Genomic DNA, 19,138 nt, shown 5'->3' with positions numbered 1-19,138 from the left:
ATTACAATGTCAATGAAAGTGCTTTGAAAAGTGTACAGCACTAGAAAAATAGACAGTCATTGTGCCTGTTCTGTGTGTTGTCTGTAAAGTCGGCATGTCAGACTTCCCACAGTAGAACTGTAAAATAAACATTAAAGAATGTAGAGAATTAAGTATGGCTCTCTGGAGATGAGAGATTTCTTTCTAAAATCAAAGCAGTCAGTAAGAATGTACTGTGGTTGGAATAACTACAGAATATTCATGTCCCTGTGCCTTGCTTTGTTGTAGCAACATTTAGGGCATGCAAAGGAGAGATCGGTCCTTTAAACTGAAGACACAATTCTGTCTCTACTGCTGCCAAGTCTTTGTTTTGTTTCTTGGCAGAAAGAGAACCCCATCTCTTTTCAGGGACCTTGTGTATATTTATTTTTAATTTCTACCAGACACTGTGAGAATCTTTTGATTCTATTTGCCCTGACCCTGTTTGTTTGTTTGTTTGTTTGTTTGTTTTAAAGTATTATGTACAAGCATTTGGTGACTGTTTTCTTCTCTTTCTGTCTTATTCTTTGCTTTTAGTTTCTTTGACTCTTTGGGGTTTTACCTACTTGTTTTTTTAGTTAATAATAATTATAAATGAACATGACACTTTATCATGCCAGAAGTGTGGCACCTTGCCCTCTATCTGAACACACTAATGTTAGCTAATCTTCATGGAGTTTTACAAATATTTGTATAAGGGAGAAGGAGAGCCGGGAAGATAGTGAGTATGAAACTTTGATAGTTGTCCGTGCCATATAAATACTCTTAGGTTTGCCACATGGAAAATGCACTTCTGTTCTTCAGGGAAATAGCTGCCTTTGCCCTTGCTTATTTCGATTTTCCTCCTATTTGTTGCTGACTTCTTAAGTAGGAATGCTGTTTGTCGTGCCACACAAAGATACGATGTTAGCTACTTTTATGCTTGGATCTAAAAGGAGGGTTGCTGATGGGCCCACTGGTATTTTTTTAGGCCATTCACTGGCATTTACCAGAATAACATGAGCCACTGAGATAAGTTGTTTATTTGCTGCTAATGGTGTAGCAATCATATTTGCTCTCTTGACATTGACCCAAAACTCATATTTCACTTTTAAAGACTTAAATGCAGAGACTGAAGATATCTTTAACTTTTTTCCTTTTGTGGCATTGATATGCCAAGTTGAATGATTTGTTTTGTTCGTCTATTTTCTTTTCAATTAAAAACAAAATACCTTTGGCTAGCACCTCAATAGAAAATTAGTATTTCTGATTTCCCTAGGAACTGTTTCTTAGTTGCTGTCTTCTGATTTTAGTCTTGGTATTGTATTGGTGCAGAAATCTCATCTCAGGTTTTGTTAGGAAATCTCTTGGCCCAATAGATACTGCGTAGTGGTCGAGAGCGCTGACCCGAGCATCAGTCATACTGAGCATGAGCTCTCCCTCTGTCACTTACCAGCATTATTACTTTGCTCAAGTTAATTTAAATTCATTAGCCTTCAGTTTCTTGTCCTTTGAATAATAACAGATAGTAATACTTAAAGCACTTAGCTCAGTCCAGAGAGAGTAGGTGCTTCATATTAGCTATTTTTTTCTAAAGAATATATAATCTGAATGTTTGTCTTTATGGGTTGTCAGATTTCTTTGATATAATCATGACTTCTTAATTTAAGAATAAGTAAAATTGTTTCAGGTTAATCTATTCACTGAGAAATTTTGAAAATGGTATGCTTAGGAGAGTTTATTCTTTAATCAAGCAGAATGCAGTGTTTGGAGCTGCCATTTTGAGGTTATATTTTGTAAGTGAAATTTCTATGCTCCTCTTTAGAGTAAAATTTACTATTCAATTTATTCCTCTCTATTAAAATTATTATATGAACACCTGCATTAAAAATTTGGAAATCTCATGAAATTTCTGGACTGTTATTCCTTTAAAGGATTCTCTCTAATCCTCTGATCATGTCAGTTTGGATTAATTTTGTCTATATATAGCAGATTAATAATTGTGTCTGAATAAGTCAATGGAAAAGCTTAGGAGCATGTAGCCTCATACTCACCTTCTACTTTTTAATCACAAAAGTACTATAATTTTGTTTTTACATGTCCATATGATATTTATATGAATATTAAATAAGGAAAAGAGGAAGTATCTTTGCTCACATACGCATTGTGCAGGTTTATATTTCTACCCTTGTTGGTAAGAGATTAATTTACATTTGATGACAACTTAAAATTTTTCTTTCACTATACTATAATAGTTTTGTATTTCTTAATCTGACCTTAAGAAAAATATTTATGAAAGAAGGCTGAAAACTTATTTTCATTTAAAGGCTCAAAAAGGCCAAGTTGGCGTGAAGCTTTTAAAACAAAACTGGATCTGGAGTGATGATGGTTTATTTAACAGATGAAGAGTATCTGTCCCATGGCAACAGATACTGTAGTGAGCTGGAAATGAGAGAGTGGTTTACGTCAAACTAGAAGTGGTACGAAGGGAAGGACGGTTTTTCAGTTACCTGCTTTTTTTTTTTTTTCATTAAAGCCGTTCCAAAAAGGCTGCATTATTAGTCTTTGTATGAAGACAGAAACTAATGAGGAAAAACAAGGGTAGCCACAGTGTTGCAGTTGGTAACAGAGTTGGAAATAGAATACTTGGAGTAAAGCTAATGAATCAATCCTCCCTTCCTTCTTCCCTCTTTGTCTCTCTTCTCCGACCTTTCCTTCCCAGCCTCCCCTCCTTCCTTTTGATATTTAGCAAAGGACCTTTATGGATTAGAGCTAAATTGCCATTTCATCCTTTTTCTTCTGTCCTTTGGATAACAGTCTGAGGTCTATTAAGGACTCACATCATCATGGTCTAGTTGTACAGAATTGAGAATGTAGCCCAGCTACATTACTAATTCATATGCTATATGACCTTGCGCCAAGGCCCTTAACCTCAGTGGTAGTAATAAATAAAATATACCTATAATTTTACTTTACAACCAGCCTATCAGAAATGTTCAAAAACAATTACAACTTTTTAAAATGTTGAATTTTTCAAGGTTGTTCACTATATAAATGTAAAATGATATTATGTAATTCTAATTGCTACTTGTACAGAATTAAGGCATTTGGGAGAAGGAGACAAAAGTCACACAGTTCAACTTTTAAACAGGCTTAAAATGAATAGAATGATACGATTGGAGAGTTAGGAATGTCTTATTTTAGAATTGTAAAATTGATAGACTCTCCAACTGCTTCTAGCTGTTTTGGAGAAAAAAGTACAATTTCGATATGCCAAGTATGCTAGTGTGAAATGAACTCATGTGAACTGTAACATTTTTGTCCTACTGTTGTCATGACTTTGTATAAATAAACTAAGATCAGGTTGTCTGGTTTTGGCAGGTTCTGACACAGAGATTTGATAGGGAAAATGTAGTAGTACTGGAAAATGTGCAGCATAAAGGGAAAGCTGGTTAACATTTAATTTATAAATTTTTAGTGGCTACCTGCCCAAGTGAAGTTTCTCTTTACTATGGAGAAACATACATTAAACATCAGAGCCCTTCATTTATATGGGCTACTGTGGAACTATGTTATGTTCCACTGCTTTATACCGAGGAGTGATTCATCACAGCAGATGAATCTAACTCGACAGTTATTGTTGACTCACTGTTTTCTACACTGGCCTTCTTGACATGTATTTTAAAAGTAACATAACCCAAGTATCCATTGGGGAGTTAGGGGATTGAGCCTTGATCAATGGTTAGCACACCCACATCCTTATGTCAAACTAGATTATTTCAGGTTAATCTATTCACTGAGAAATTTGTGGAGTTGCACGAGTCATCTCAGAGGGTGTCCTCATCCTTCAGTTTGGTTTACGATGCTCATCATTCCAGAGGGTGTGCCAGTTTAGCTGGGAATACTTGTGGAACTCTTTTAACAAGACCAGGAAGTAGACTGTCCCTAAATGAAATAACCCTCCATCTGCTGTCTCAAAACTGTTAAACTGTTCCATTTTCTTTCTTGGCATTCTACTCATAGCTCATTTCATGATTTATGCAAACCTTAAAAATACAGGTGGCTATTTGCTGGAGTAAATGTGGTTTTAATTTTAAGTGCTGCCAGTGCCTGTGCGCCCCCTAGTGTTTTTCTGTCTAGAAGTGAATGGCACTCATTTTGTGATCAAGCTCCTTCTTGTCTTGATCTATGACTTGGACTAAATTCAGCCCTGCCTGCAGCTAGCTTGTTTTCATGGGAAGAATTCTAAGCTTCCATGTTACCCCCTAATAATTTTTTTTTTTTAAGGCAAGCTAGTATTTTTTTCCCCTGATAAATCACAGAGCTTTTGTACGTTACAGTTTTCTGATTTTTTTTTTCCTCATTTTGTGTTTCTCTCTCTGAGCTGAAACATGCTTGTGAATAAAGTATTATTATACTCTCAGTGAACTGATTATATTCTAAAACCAGCCACTCTTGGGCCTTATTTAATAAGGAGTTTTAGAACTTTGGAAATATTGAATAATTAAGTGACACATACAATATATAAAAAATCTCTTCAAACCAGCTTGGTCTAAATTCAGAATTTTAAAAAGGGGAGTTTATGCATGCAGTCACTGAAAATCATCAAGGGTTTATTGCTCAAAAGGACTAATATACTTTAAAGAATAAGAACTATGGGGTTAATGTATTAGTGGTATCCATGTCGGAACTCTGGATTTCTCTTGAGTGGTAGAGGAGATAAGATACGTAAGTAAATCTGCCACAGGTGATAGGGCCGTGGTGAGGGAAATGTCGGAGAAAGAGATGAGTCCTGATTGAAGAGGTTGGAGTAGAGCTCATAGACAGGGGCTATGAATAACACTGCAGTGGAAAACGGGTGGAGAAAAGATGCTTTCAGGCAATAGAAAGTGTGTACTATGGCTTAGTAGGAGCAAAAGGTACATTCAGGGTTGTAGTGGGAGATACAGGGTCTGATTGATGACTCCTTGGCACGTGCTGTCACAGAACACCATGCAGGCAACTGGCAACAAGTTACATGGAGAGTGACTGCTGGATGAGATGCCTGAGGAAGTGTGGTAGCAAAGAAGGGGCTTCCAGAGGTTTTCCGGCTGGCCCTTGAAGGAACGGAAGGGTTTGATTAGGAATCTAGAGGTAGGAGAAAAAGGAGCATTGACACAAAGATAAAAACAAGAGCAGTAAGTAAGAACACTTTTGTTCTGTGGAGGTTGAGAAAGCAAAGAGAGTTAGCCAGAGTGAAGAATCTTGAGTGCAAGGTTAAAGAATTTAAATTTTATCAAAAATGATTTGGGGATTTTTTTTGACACTCCCATGCTGAGAAACCTTTAATGATCAGAGCAATATTTTGAGAAGATGAGTAGAAATATATGGGAAAGTTTTGGTGGGTGGAAGAACCAGAAGTAGAGGCACCAGTTAGGGTGAACTGAACATATTTGGTAATGATACTTGAAGTAAAAGCTAAAGGAGGTAGAAGAATTAATAATGATTACAGTTTAGTCCCCCAAATGGTGGTGGTAACAATTTGAGTATTTGATGCTTTGGGAGAGAATATTGATTTAGTCAGTAAACATATTCTTTTAATTTCAGTATAATTGAAGTCTAACATCGAGTGTGTCTAAGGTGTACACTGTGTTGATTGGAGTCAACACATATTTAATGAGCAACTGTTATGTGTGGTAGGTACTGGGGTTATAATGGGGTAAAAATAAGGTTTCTGCCCCACATGGAGCTTACATTTAATGGGGGAAAGAGACAAGAAACAAATTTAAATATATATATAAAATATATAATGTGAAATATCATATATATGATGTCAGATAATAAGTGCTCTGAAGAGAAAAAGCAAGGTGTAAGGGATACGGAATGATGAAAAAGAGGTCAGTATTTTAGAATCTGTGAGATAACATTTGAGTAGAGACCTGAATGAAATGAGGGCAGGAGCCTCACTATCTGGGGAAAGTGCATCCCCAGCCAGCACAGCAAGGGTAGGTCCGAAGACGGCAAGGAGCCCACCCAGCTGGTGGAGACCTGCAAGGGGCAGAGTGATAGGGAATGAGATGCACGATGTAACCGGGGAGTAAGGCATTTAGTGTTCTGAAAGCCATGGTAAAGAGTCTTAATTTTATTCTAGTATGACGGGAAGTCACTGGGAGTGCTATGACCTATGTTTTCAAAAGATCCCTGTGGCAGCAGAGTTGGTTGAGAGGAATGAATAGTTAGGAGGCGATGGCAGTCCTCCAGGTGAGATAAGGTGAGCCTAGGGTGATATTACTGGAGGTGGTGAGAAGTGGGATTCCAAATACGTTTTGGAAGTAGAGCAAATGTGTTGATGAGCTAGACGTGGGTTGTGAGAAACAGAATCAAGGAATATCACCAGGCTCTATTTGGTAGGTTTGTGTGAATTAGAAAAAAGCTAGTTCTGCCTTGGCATAAGCAGACCCTGTCAGCACGTTGGTATGAGGAAGTCTCCCTTCCTCGCATCAGATATACTTGGGCACTGGACGCCACAGCGGGGTGAGAAGAGCATGGGTTGGGTACCCCTATGTGGCCAGGCATCCTTGAGGAGGGCTCAACCGGTGCAGTCAAGTGTGGCAGCGCTGGATGATAAATTAGCTTTTGGCCTAAGCAACTGGGTGAATTGTAGGGTCATCCCCAAATGGGGGAGACCAGAAGAGGAACTAACTGGGGTTGGGCGGTGGAAATCAAGTTCTATTTTGTGTGTAAGTCTGAGGTGCCTATTGAGCATTCTAGAGGCAGTGTCAAGTAGGCAGATGGATACGGACTTCTGGTGCGGAGCCATCAGAGCTGCAGAGAGGCTTGCTATTTTTGAGTTTGAAATGGCAGCATGATGAGCAAGTGGAGCTGTTGAGTTGAGGCTTAGGAACAAAGATTTGGATTAAAGATGTAGATTGGGAAAATCATTCTGGCGAAAGGAATGTATGAGACCTTTGAGGAAAATTATCCTCTAAAAGGATGGAGACTGCCTTTGGTGTATTCTTAAGCAATGGGAAGTGGGGGATGATTCTGCACAGCAAACTAGAGGAAGATCTGGGTAATCAGCACTGTGGAAGACAAGGAGTTAGAGGGCAGGACTTGGTGGGGAGGTCATCAAGAAGCAGGACTTGGGAAGGCTGCTGGAGCTTTTGAGAGTAGAGGTAATAGTGGGTGAGGAGGCAATACAAGCTACTTTCAGAAAATATGCACTGAGAGAGGGTAGCAGTAGGGTTATATGTTGGTTTTTCAAAACAGGTTGAAGTTGTGTCCTAATATATTAAGGGAGAAATAAGGGTTCCAGTGAAGGAGGGAAAGGTTGAAGGTGCTGGAAACAAGGAGCAAGTTTAGGTGATTGGGAGGATATATGTTTAAAGGAATCAGTAAAGAAGTTAGTCTCAGAAGTGAAAAAGGATAGATGTGTTTTGCTTCGAGGTTTGGAGAGAAAGAAGGGAGAATAGGTATTAGAAGTAGATGTTTTGTGTAACAGGAGGGAGAAGTGAGAACAGTTATCTAAGTACAGCTGTGGTCAGGGTCATCTGCTTTGGGGGCACCACTGGTATTGAAGGCCTGAAGACAGAACGAGAGGGAATCAATAAGAAAAAAAAAATTGTCAAGCAATGATGAGAGACCAGCTGGAAATATGAAGAATGATTTGTAATAGCCCATCAGTATTTTTTCTGTGGGCCCAAGAGCACAAGGGGAATTGGGGATTCCAATTGGATCCAATTAAAAAAGGGGGGGCACTTGGAACAGTGGTTTATAACCCAGAAGAGTGCCTATCAAAATCACCTGGAGACATTTGTCAAAAGGCTGTTTTTCCTAAAATGTGTCAGACTGAGGTGTGGGATTAGGACAATTAGAAATGGGAGGAGAGATGCTTCTGTATACTTTTAGAACATTCTCTTTGATTCCGTGATGCTTTTCCCTCCACCTCCAGGGAGAACACTGTTCTGGACTTAGGATTAGCAGGAGACTGACAACAGGGCACAGGCTGGGTGGGAGCAGTAAGGGTGGCTTGGAAGGCAAGCTAATGGACTGAAGGAGTAAGAGGAAGGTTTTCTGGAGTAACGTCAACAGTAATAGTAAAATTTGGCGGGGGGTGTTAAACTAGACAGGTTCCTATATTGCAGAACTTTACAGAGCCTTTCATGGGCCCATGAATCTCCAAGAAGGGGATTTAATATTTTAAGAAAATGCCTGACTATAGGACCCTTTTTACCCCACAGATCCTTTGTGCAGTTTCTACAGAACACACTGTGAAAATGCTGACCTAGAGAAGTCCAGCAATGGCTAGTTCCAGCTTGATTTAAAAGGAAAGCCACAGGGAAAGGGAAGCCATTGTAGAAAGGGGAGAGGTCCAGGTTAAGCTCTTGAAAGCGCAGCTCCCAGGCCCACGGCTTTGTTGGTGGATAGCTGGGTTACTTTCCATCCCTCCAATTCAACTCCTGTTTTCTACCATTGAGTCCAGTGTCAGTTGGATCATCAATATGAATACTGAAGTTGCAAAAGACGGAAGTGGGAATTTATGAAGTATTTACATTGTGTGTTCAACAGTTTCTCAAAAACAGGGTTGGAGAAAGTCTCTATGAAAGCAAGCCAAAATCTAATGACCTTTTAGGATAACTAGCCTTTTCCTTAATTGTAAGGACAAGCAAGTGGGTAACTGTCAAAAGAAGATACACTTTGAAGTCTTGAAGCACTCATTAGCAGTGACTTAAAATCTGGGGAGTTTACCCACCTTTTGAGCAGAGGCAGTGTCCTAGGCTCTGAGAATGCTCCAGTTTATACTACCTGGGCATTGACTTGAAGACTGTTTTTCCAGGGGAGTATAGTCCTTAAGTTTAAGGTGATTAATACTGAATGTTGTCTCCTAGGATTTCCAGAGAAGCCGGTGATTGGTGATTGGTGAAGACAGTGATTGCTGGCAGGGATTAGACATTTATAGAGCATGATTTATGAGTATAAAAGTCCACTCACGGTACTGAGGCAAACCAAATTAGAAAGGTTCTAAACAATTTTCATTTGCCCTAACTATGTTTCACAGGTCCCAAATTTCCACTTTTGCGCCAGTATCATTCCACTCCCTCCTTCATGTAGCTTATCTTTATTGATGAATTTTCTCTCCTAACCCTCTATTAAAAAAAAAAAAAAGTCACGCGTGTGTGTTCTTTTTGGTGATAGAAGTGTACTTGTGGTAACTGTGCGTGTGACGCAGCTGAAGAGTTCGGAGCACATGGAGCGCACTTGCCGGTGACGGTGGCACATTCTGTCTATTTATTCCCCCCGTGGATGCCTGAACTCTCTTTTCTCCGCAGGTGAAGTCAGTGATAAACCTTCTGTTTGCCGCGTATACTGGAGACGTGTCTGCACTTCGAAGGTGTGTTAACACGGTGGCGTATGGCTCGGCATACGGTTTACAGAAGTTTATGAAGTTGCTTCTGCGCAGATGGCCATTTTTGAAGGCTGATCTAATAAAAATGACCCAAACAAATTTATATTAAATCCTCCCACTTCCAGTGCCTTACGCTCCCTGTGCAGTCTTGTCCTTTTCTACCTCCTAAAAAGCCCAGACCTCTGTTCTCCCAAATGTAACCGTTCAACTAATCTGGCTAATTAGTGTTTTATTGGAGTTGAATGATGCTTTCTCAGTCCCCTTCTCCCCGCCCCTTCCCACATTTGGGGGTGAAGAGGGAGTGAAAATGGGCATTTAGTGTTCGTAGATCACCAGGGTTAGAAAGGTTGTATAGCACTGCACACATAACATAAGATCTCTTGTACACAGTAGCAACTGAATTTTAACATGGGAAAATATTTATGCTTAATTTCTACCTTTGTCTTCCAGTCTGATTAGTATTTATATCAACAGTATTGTATTATAAACTTCAAAGTTGCTAGGAGACTAGATCTTAATTGTTCTCACCAGAAAAAAGGAATAATTACATGATGGGATAGAAGTAAGGTTAGCTAAAACTACTGTGGCAGTCGTACTGCAGTATATAAATGTATCAGATCCAGCATGTACACCTCAAACTTCCATTAGGTTCTATGCCAGTTTTAGCTCAATAGAACAATGTGCACCTTAAAAAATTGTTTTAAAGTTTCCTGATTATACTTGTAAACTGTACACTATAAAATGTTACAGAATGGGAGCCTTAGTAAAAACATTTAACTTTAGTAGTAGGTGTTAGTTTCTTGCCCTTCTGAGGCACAAACTTTGGTATGCCACTATCCTTGAGTTTTGAACAATAATGTAATGAAGCTGAATTCTATGAGAGTTGGTGAACATTTCCTTTTACCCAAAAAGAACAAAGCTAAGGAAAAGAGGGGAGGTGGCATTTACCCAGGAGGCCTGTGTACTAGTTGAACATGCTCTCAAGTTCCCATTAGTGAGCCCGATAAAGGATGGCACTTACTTGTCTCACAAGACCTTAGAATGATGGGATAAATGTTACAAGGGTGAATGACATTTTATAGATCACGAATAGCTTATTCTTACACATTTTCAGATTTGCTTTGTCAGCCATGGACATGGAACAGCGAGACTATGACTCTAGAACAGCACTCCATGTAGCTGCTGCAGAGGGTAATATATGAACCATTCATCTTTTTTTTTTTCCAGACGTAACTTCTACTTAATACTAAAATCTGCCTGTTTTGTTTTGGATACAGGTCATGTTGAAGTTGTTAAATTTTTGCTGGAAGCGTGCAAAGTAAACCCTTTCCCCAAGGACAGGTGAGCATTTATGTTACCTTCTACCATGTAATTGGTGAGTCCGTGTTTTATTATACAGGGCTATAATATTTAAGTTGATGGTATATTTAAATCCACCATGTATATATTGGAGACATTCTTCAACTTGCTATGGTACCTTACAAAGGCAACAAACAAAAACCTTGTTTCTGCTAGGTTGATCATTCTCTCTCCCATATCCTATCTCTCATCTAAGGATGGTCTCTTATTCAGAATTTTTCGGGTTAGTGTGTTAGTCAATACACTGTATAAAGAAAACAGTGCTTTGTGTTGGAAAAGAATAGGAATTTTGTCCTTGTGGGGCTTTTAACTTCATAGGGTAGACAAGATAAACATTTATAGGAGCATATTAAAAATGTGTAAGAAAATTACTGTCACAGAACGCTGAAATGAATATATTAGACTTTCTTGAAATTCCTAGATTTGGCTGGTGTCAGTTTTAGAAGGCTCTGTGGAGTTGAATTTTAATCAGTGCTTTGGGGAAGAGATGAGATTTGAAGGTACGGAAAGGAGAGAAGGGTGCTCTGTCTGCAGTGGGAGAAACCTGCTCGGAATATATTTTGCTTCTCTCCTCTCTCTTTCCTGGTCCACCTGGCAAACCACCTTTCCTCTTGAAGTAAATGCTTTCCACAAAGTGGCCAGTCATGGGAAGCTTGAGAGTGCAGCTGTACTACATACATAAATATATAAAGTCAACTCTGTTCTCACACACTTGCACATCATGTAACTGGAGTTACGTAACAGGATGAGTCAGTAATGAGAATAAAGGCTAAGAATTGAAGGAAAAAATGCTTGATAGAGAGGTTTGAGAAGTATGATTAGGAGTTTTGGATTGGATATTTGGGCACTGTATTAATAAATTTGGGGCAAGTTGATTATTCTCTAGCTATTAGATCTTGGTTTCACTGTTTTTTAAATGAGAAGTTTGGGTTTTATTAGTTCAAGCTCCTTGCAAGAAATGCAGAAAAGTTATGATGTCAGTGTCTGAAAATTGTTAGTGTTGTAAGTATGATAACACTTTGGTTATTTCATCATGACCTTTACTGGCAATATTTTAAAACCTCATATTAAGAGGGACAATCCTCCCTTGTATCCCCAAATGTAATGTTCACACCAGCTCTTTCTAGAGCAAGAAACTGACGAGAGTGTTTCCCCCACCCAATCTTGTGCCCTGTGTTTATAATGCCAACTAAAACACTATTTAACACAAGCTGGAAACATTTACTGTGCTTTATATTTTATCCTTTATATCTAAGGATCATGAAGTGTTTTGTTTTTTGCCCTACATTGGCCTCTAGGAATGTGGAAGTAGACGTAACCCATCTGATAGGCAGGAGTTAGCTAAATAACTAACTTGGCAACTGGGTATTCAACTACTCTAGAATATAAGCTAAACCAAGACAACTCTTTTCTCCATTTCATAGAGTCAGTGTCCCCTCAAATTGTAAAATAGGCTTGAGTGAATGTAGTGTATTCTTCAAAGTTGACAGTCTGTATTATTTCATGGAGGAAGAGTTGTCAAAAATGTAACTTGCAATTAACATTCAATTGTTCCAGAAAGACAGATAATTATTTGCTATAGATGCCTGAACAGTCCCCCTCCCCAACCTCCCAGTTTAAGGCCAACTCCCTAAATTAATGAAGGCCAGTGTGGAAAAGGAGCTGTTTTTGGAGAAACATGAAGATACATGTAAAATGTTACTTACCTGATTTTTAAAATGAAGATTACAAAATTTTATCCAAAAATATTTTTTTGAGACTATTCAGAAAACCTTTCGGTTCCATACTGTGACCCCATTAAGGAGGTAAAAGGTTGAAGACAGAGCTGGAAAGGAAAGAAGAAATGGCAAGAAGGAAAACCAGAAGGTTGGGAGAGTAGCACATGACAAAGTGGGAGGCTGAGCACCTGGCAGCCATGGAGAAGTTCAGTGGAGAGAGGAAGAGAGGCTCAAGAGTTTGTCAAGAATTAGGGGACCGATTCTCACACTCTCATTTACTTGCGTTGAGTTTCACAGCATTGTCTCTTCTTTCCAAAGGCTGTTGAGCTGGTTAATCGCTGCTGGCAGCTCTTTCTCTTATCTTCAGTCTTCACCTCTCTCACTGAGGAGCACACCCCAGAAACACACTCAACAATGGAAAGCATCGTTACTGTTCTGGTGGTGCAGTGGTCCATTTGAGCCCCTGGGTTCCCATCCTTACCAGAGATGAGGACAATGTCAATCCCTCTGGGGCCGATGCTGCTCCTCCAGTGTGTGTCTGGGCTCTAATGAGGTCACAGTCATCTCCAGACTTCCGAGATTTGTTGTGATTTTGAATTGACAGGAACACAAATTTTCAATCCAAGGATAGGGTGATGGGTGTTATATACCTGACTTTTCCTTGGACGTTTTATTTAGGGAGCGATCCTGTGGGCTTTTCATGAAATTAAACTTCCAGCATCCCGGAGGAGTCCATTGTATCTGTCCACACTAGAACTTCCCCTCCATATGCACTTAGATACGTGAACAAGATCCATTTGTAGAAGATCACTTTCCCTTCCTCCCCATATCTCAAGTGGCCCATGAGACCACTTTTTGACTTATGAATCCGTTTCTGTATCTCAATTTTTACTTGTAACATTGATGAAATGGCCAAATTTGAATGGCCCTTAAGCCTGCATTTAGCATCTAGGAACGCTGGATTATCATCTTTGTATGGAGATTATCTAACGACCCAGGCCATGTTGTGCTACCCATTTAGGTGGAATAACACCCCCATGGATGAAGCGCTGCACTTTGGACACCACGATGTATTTAAAATCCTCCAGGAATACCAAGTCCAGTATACGCCTCAAGGAGATTCCGACAACGGAAAAGAAAATCAAACGGTCCATAAGAATCTTGATGGATTGTTATAACGGTCTTAAGCCCCAAATATAAATCACTTACCTATTTAATTGTGGAAAATGATTATGAAGAACATGTGTATTTCTATCTGGTAGTGATGTATATTTTACAACATTTGTCATTTCAGTGTTACTGGAGTTTTCTTCATTGTACACACAGGACAAATCTGATCTCTTTGGGAAAAAATAGAAATAAAACAATCTCCCTCCATAATGTGAGCAATATTTACCTCGTGCATTGTATAATTTGATGTAAAAGAAATAGTTACCAATGCTAGCTTAACTGTGTGGTCTTCAGGATTTATTTTTGTGTGTTCTGTGAATTTTCAATTTGTATGATGAACTTAGGCATTTATAAATTAAGTTCTGTTGTACAGTCTGTCCAGATGGGTCAAGGCTGCCTTCAGAAGCAAAAAGAGTGTGATTTTCAGGACTTCAAATGTAGATTTAGTTTGAGTGTCCGAACAACTATATGCACTTAGGGTTATGTGTTTTAAATGTCTCCCATCACCCTAGCTTCATGGCGTGACTCTTTAAAAATTAAAATAGTTAACAACTGTTAGTAGCATAGACCAATTCTGATTAGACTTTATCAGGGAATCTGTTTAAGATATGTTTGGTGACCAAAATATATATGTGAATGTAGTTCTATAATACTTTTGAAAAAAAAATTCCTTTTTCTATATGCCCCTTAGTCCAGCCTCTCTTCCCAGACATTTAGCTATTTGCCTCTTTGCTTTAGCTGGGAATGTGGGTGCTGGCACACTATGCAGTCTTCACGTTTTCCACCGAAAGTCAGAAAATGCCTCACATATCTGGCATCCGAACTACAACTATGCCATTTGTCTACAGGCGATGAACCAGAGACAAATTACTAAGCTAAGTACACATCAGTCAAATTCATCAACCTAAAAAAGGAAGGGATGTGCTGCCGCAGCTCTTTAAGATATGTTTCAGTTTCCAGGATAAAGTTGAGGATAAATTCAGATCAGCGCTCTAAGCTACCAAAGTTATTATGATGGTATGGGAACTGTTACACTTAACATTTATTTTTAAGCCTGTAATTGAAGGCATCAAGATATTTGTTCTATTTGGGGGACCACGAGATCATTCCAGTTTTCTCCTGATTCTCTACTGTGTAATTGTTGGTGGACTCTATAGTTTAATAATAAGAAAAGGCCATCTCATTTTAAATTGAGACCCACTGTCTGTCTTGGGGAGGAACTGCACCTATGCTTTATCCTATCATACCTCAGAGGTAAAGGGGTTTGCTAATGAGGCTTTCTGATATTAAGCACACACACAGGCACATACACATAAAAGTGGGCTTTTCCGAAGTCCTTTTTAGCGAAATGAACAAAATCCTCAACTATAGGAATGCTAGCTGTTATAATGTAGCAAATTCAGCAAGTTCTTTTTTTTTTTTTTCCTTTTCTATCAGCACATACTGCTGTTTCCAACCTTTATCATGCCTAAGGGCCCCTTTCTCCCTCTAGCAGCCTCCAAATGTTTTGATTTTTGCTTCCAGTCGAAGTCAGTGGCTTCAGCCATTGCCCTGTTTCCTAGACAGCACCTCCTTTGGAGGAACCGTGGCCAGTATTCCTTAACTAAGCCGCATCAGGCACAAAGCCATGCCCACGTGTGCGCTTCTGTGGGGAATACGGTGGGTGGGCACCTGGCCCTGCCACTGTGCTCCTGCCCCACGGATCTCTCTAGCTATGCAGACAGGTAGTATTTGCAAAATGCTGTAGAGGAACCGCACTATCCCCGCAGATATATGCGGTAGATGTTCTTTAGCGGAAAGCAACTGAAATAACTTCGCTCACACAGCAGCTTGCTTTGTGTGATGAAAATGAAACATTAAGATGATTCCATTGTGTGGCTTAAAGGTTACCAACAATTTTGAGGCTTTAATGAAAAGAGGTTCTAACTATTGTTTGGAAACAGAGTTTTCATCTTTTTTGTCAGATCAAAACTATTTTGTAAAATCTTTGTGGTTTAGTCAAATGTGCCCTTATTTACCCATGAGGTTATTTATGACTGCGCTGGTTCCTGCTCTGGCTGTTTGCTGTCGGCTGGTACTAACAAGTACTCTTGGTTTCAGTGCTTTTGACTGTGCTCTTAACTGCCGCCATCAGTATACTCCAAAGATCTTTTTGTTTTGGCTTTAGGATCATTAAGTGCTTTTTCTGTACCATGAGAGCTCTCTGTGGTCATGTTTATTTAAAGCTTCGTGTACATTGCTGTTTTTGGTGGTCTCAATTCTAATGATCTCATTTGGGGTGCAATGTGCTGTGTCCCACTACTGCCCCACACTGCCCTTTAGCTGCAGAGCTGGATTTGCCGTTGACCATTTGATGCTGTTCTCTGTCGGGTGGGGACTGAATGACCCGATGCTGGATTTAGATTCTTCCTGGGGATTGTACAGCTATGAATGTATTTGCTTCCAGAACCTCCCAAAGTTGAATCTAATCTTAAAACTATAAGTTGTAAGTATTCTGAAATTGGGAAATATTTATTTTAAATGAAATCAGGTAGTGTTGCTTTTTACAGTGTAATAAATACATGTATCCAAAAAAAAAAAACCTGTAAAAAATGAATTTTTTAAAACCACTAAGGTTTTCTTACATCACTGGGTCGGGAACTCTGCTGAGCATCCAAGACTGTATCTAGTTGGCTCAAATCAATTTCTCACGCCTCCTGTGAGCCAGGTACTATGCAGGGCGGCAGCTGGAGTTATCACCATGATGGAGAGGACGATCCTGTAAGGAGTTCATCCTTGAGGGTGGGAGGGGGGACAGGCATGTTTCCAGTGCTCTAGAAGCGAACACTATCATTTTGCAGTTAGGACACACTCAGTATCTACAGAATTCAGTCATTAAACATGTCCTTCACTAGGAGGGGTTCTAACCTCCTTTGAGAAGAGAGGTGGTTTTCACAAAGCCCTGACATCTATTTAGGGAGCCGAATCTAGTACCGCCACACTAGGGTCTGAGTTGGACGAGCTGGGTATATGGAATGGCATTCGCTTCCAAGGCCAGAAACCCCTGGTCTACACGGTTAGGCTCAGTGTGTGGTTTTCTAACCATAGAGATGGTATGAGAATACCGTGACTGCCATTTTCAACTATCGAAGTTGTTTGTCACAAAGTAATTTGCTTGGCCATAGTAGTCAGACGGTGTGAATTGTCTGCGTTACTGACATTTTAGGACTGAAAGAGACATCAGACATCTCTAATCTAATCCCACTCTCATAGATGAAGCTGAGACCCAAGAGTGGGCTGTGATACAGAACTCTTAGTCTCATGTTCTTTGCATCCTACCACACTGTGCCCACTATGGACAGAAAACTGGGCTAGTTGCAAGTTAGCTAAAAACCTGTCTGTGGAGTTTTAAAGACAAGTGTAAGTGCTACAGTGTTCAGCCTTGCCTAGCTCACCAGGAGCTATGGTATATACACCCCCACAGAGAGGCAGCACACAGTGCAGGGGAGAGAGACAGATGAGTGACACCAGATATGGAAGCATTAAATTATGCTTATCCTTGATACAACATGAGCGTCTTAGTTTTGCGGGATTGTTTACAAGGGCTGGGTAATCTTCCTAATTTCACTTACTAACCTTCATAGTAAAATGAGTAAATTCATGAATCACAGACCAGATAGCACAGGGAAGCAGCCCATGAATGTGTTAGGTGGCACTTTAAAAAGGGGCTTTTTGGGGACGGGGTATTTTATAGTTATATAAAGAAAGGATGTGATTACTAGAAGATCTGGGAAGGGTGTGTTTGGGGATGGGAAGGATTAGAAAATTAAATCAGTTATTACAAAGGGGCAAAGACTGGACATTTTATTTCTTATTCTGGAGCCTGAACCTGATCCCAGGCCTCCATGCACCCCAGCCCTGCCCCTAGCTGCCTCTCCACATGTTTTTTTTTTTAAGATTTTATTTGAGAGAGAGACAGAGAGACAGAGCGAGCACAAGCAGGGGAAGAGGCAGAGGGAGAAGCAGACTCCTCGCTGAGCAGGGAGCCCGATGTGGGACTCAATCCCAGGACCCCGGGATCATGACCTGAGCCGAAGGCAGACGCTTAACTGGCTGAGCCATCCAGGTGCCCCTCTCCACGTCTTTTAAAGAGCCTACTAGAATTGAGTCGAACAAGCACTCATAATAACAAAAAGAAACTGCTTCATACTTGTACAAAAAATGGGGAAAGGCTGCCAACACACCAACACTAGGGCATTAAAGTGGTGTGATGGCACTCAGAAACACAGAATTTACATAGTATGAGAATACAATACCTTTTATTAGCTTCCTGTCAGAGGTACCATTGAGGAACCTCTACCTTTGTATGCCCAATATAAATTTAATACGTTTAAAACTGCTTAAGTGTGGTAGTTTTTTCAATTGGCCAAGTAAGAGGTTTAATTTCTCAGTATAGCATACGCATGTAACCTGAAGTTAGTTTACCAAAACTTGGAAGCTGAGTGTGATTGTCAGTATCTTTTAAGGGCTATATAAATTCATCTTAGTAGGTTCTAAAAACCATATTATCTTTAGCCTTCCTAAAACTGTTTTAAATGCCATTTCCTTGAAATTGTGCAAAGTTTTATATAGCAATTTAAGTTATCTGTAGCTTCTGGCTATGTTTCACAAAATCTTACGTTTTCATAAGTAAGGCAATTAGAATACATGATCCAGTATCTCAAAACGTCTTAGGCTCCAAAAGCAGGGATCTTTGTTTTTGTTTACCAATGTTTCCCAAACATCTAGAATAGTGCCTGGCTCATGGCAGGTGCTCAATATATATTTGACGAACTAGTATAGTGAATGAGTCTTAACTAACCAAAAGAAGCCACTCAAGTAAATAGCCCCTGCTTTGGGAACAGCATCCCAGTTCAAACAGTAGGTACCACAGTTTTCAAAACAATTTCTAGGTTTTTTTTTTCTTGTTTTCCCTGGGATAGTCAGAAGTGAAAGGAGTCCTTTGTTTATTGAGACTTAATATTCCATTTTAGCTTACAGGCAATAAATAGCTTTCAGTCATTTAATGCTGAATAAATAGCTCAATCATTTATTGCCATCTCAGAAATCTCCTTCCTTAATAAGGAGAAATTCTTCTCAGGTGGTACATAACAGCTCTATGCTTATCAAACCCTCGACAAACACCACACCAGAAGTACTCTTAAAACTCACAAACATCCGTAAGCCAGGATCTACGTGGTGACTCATGATAATGATCAATTATACATGAATACAAACTTATGGCTAGGGAGGGCCTTACCTACTGGAGAAATACAGTTCTCCATGTTTATTATAAAGAAACTTTATATTGCCTAGATGTAAATACTGCAGATACAGAGATGAGAGAGGTCCTATTTGTTAGGATGCCAGCATTCAAGCCTATACCACTATTCCCTGACAACTCTTCAAACAATAGTTAAGTCTAGCCTGCCAGATTTATGTCTAAGTGGTGATTATGTCTTTCATTACACTATTTTTTTTCCAGCACACG

At 39.6% G+C, this 19,138-nt stretch overlaps 1 protein-coding gene across 1 annotated transcript in view; it reads left to right on the top strand.

Moving 5' to 3' along the window:
- GLS (glutaminase) overlaps positions 1-17,337 on the top strand; it is an 83,195-nt gene extending 65,858 nt beyond the window's left edge. Inside the window, exons 15-18 of the mRNA XM_032406029.1 lie at positions 9,306-9,367; positions 10,497-10,573; positions 10,660-10,723; positions 13,481-17,337. Coding sequence (XP_032261920.1) covers positions 9,306-9,367; positions 10,497-10,573; positions 10,660-10,723; positions 13,481-13,637 — 360 coding nt within the window. The 3' untranslated portion in view covers positions 13,638-17,337. The remainder of the gene's footprint in view (positions 1-9,305; positions 9,368-10,496; positions 10,574-10,659; positions 10,724-13,480) is intronic.
- Positions 17,338-19,138: the final 1,801 nt, after the last annotated feature.

Source organism: Phoca vitulina, unplaced genomic scaffold (assembly GCF_004348235.1).
Source record: "Phoca vitulina isolate PV1807 unplaced genomic scaffold, GSC_HSeal_1.0 scaffold1, whole genome shotgun sequence".
Taxonomy (NCBI): Eukaryota; Metazoa; Chordata; class Mammalia; order Carnivora; family Phocidae; genus Phoca; species Phoca vitulina.
Note: the sequence above shows the minus strand (reverse complement) of the source record. Positions and strands in the feature narration are given on the sequence as shown.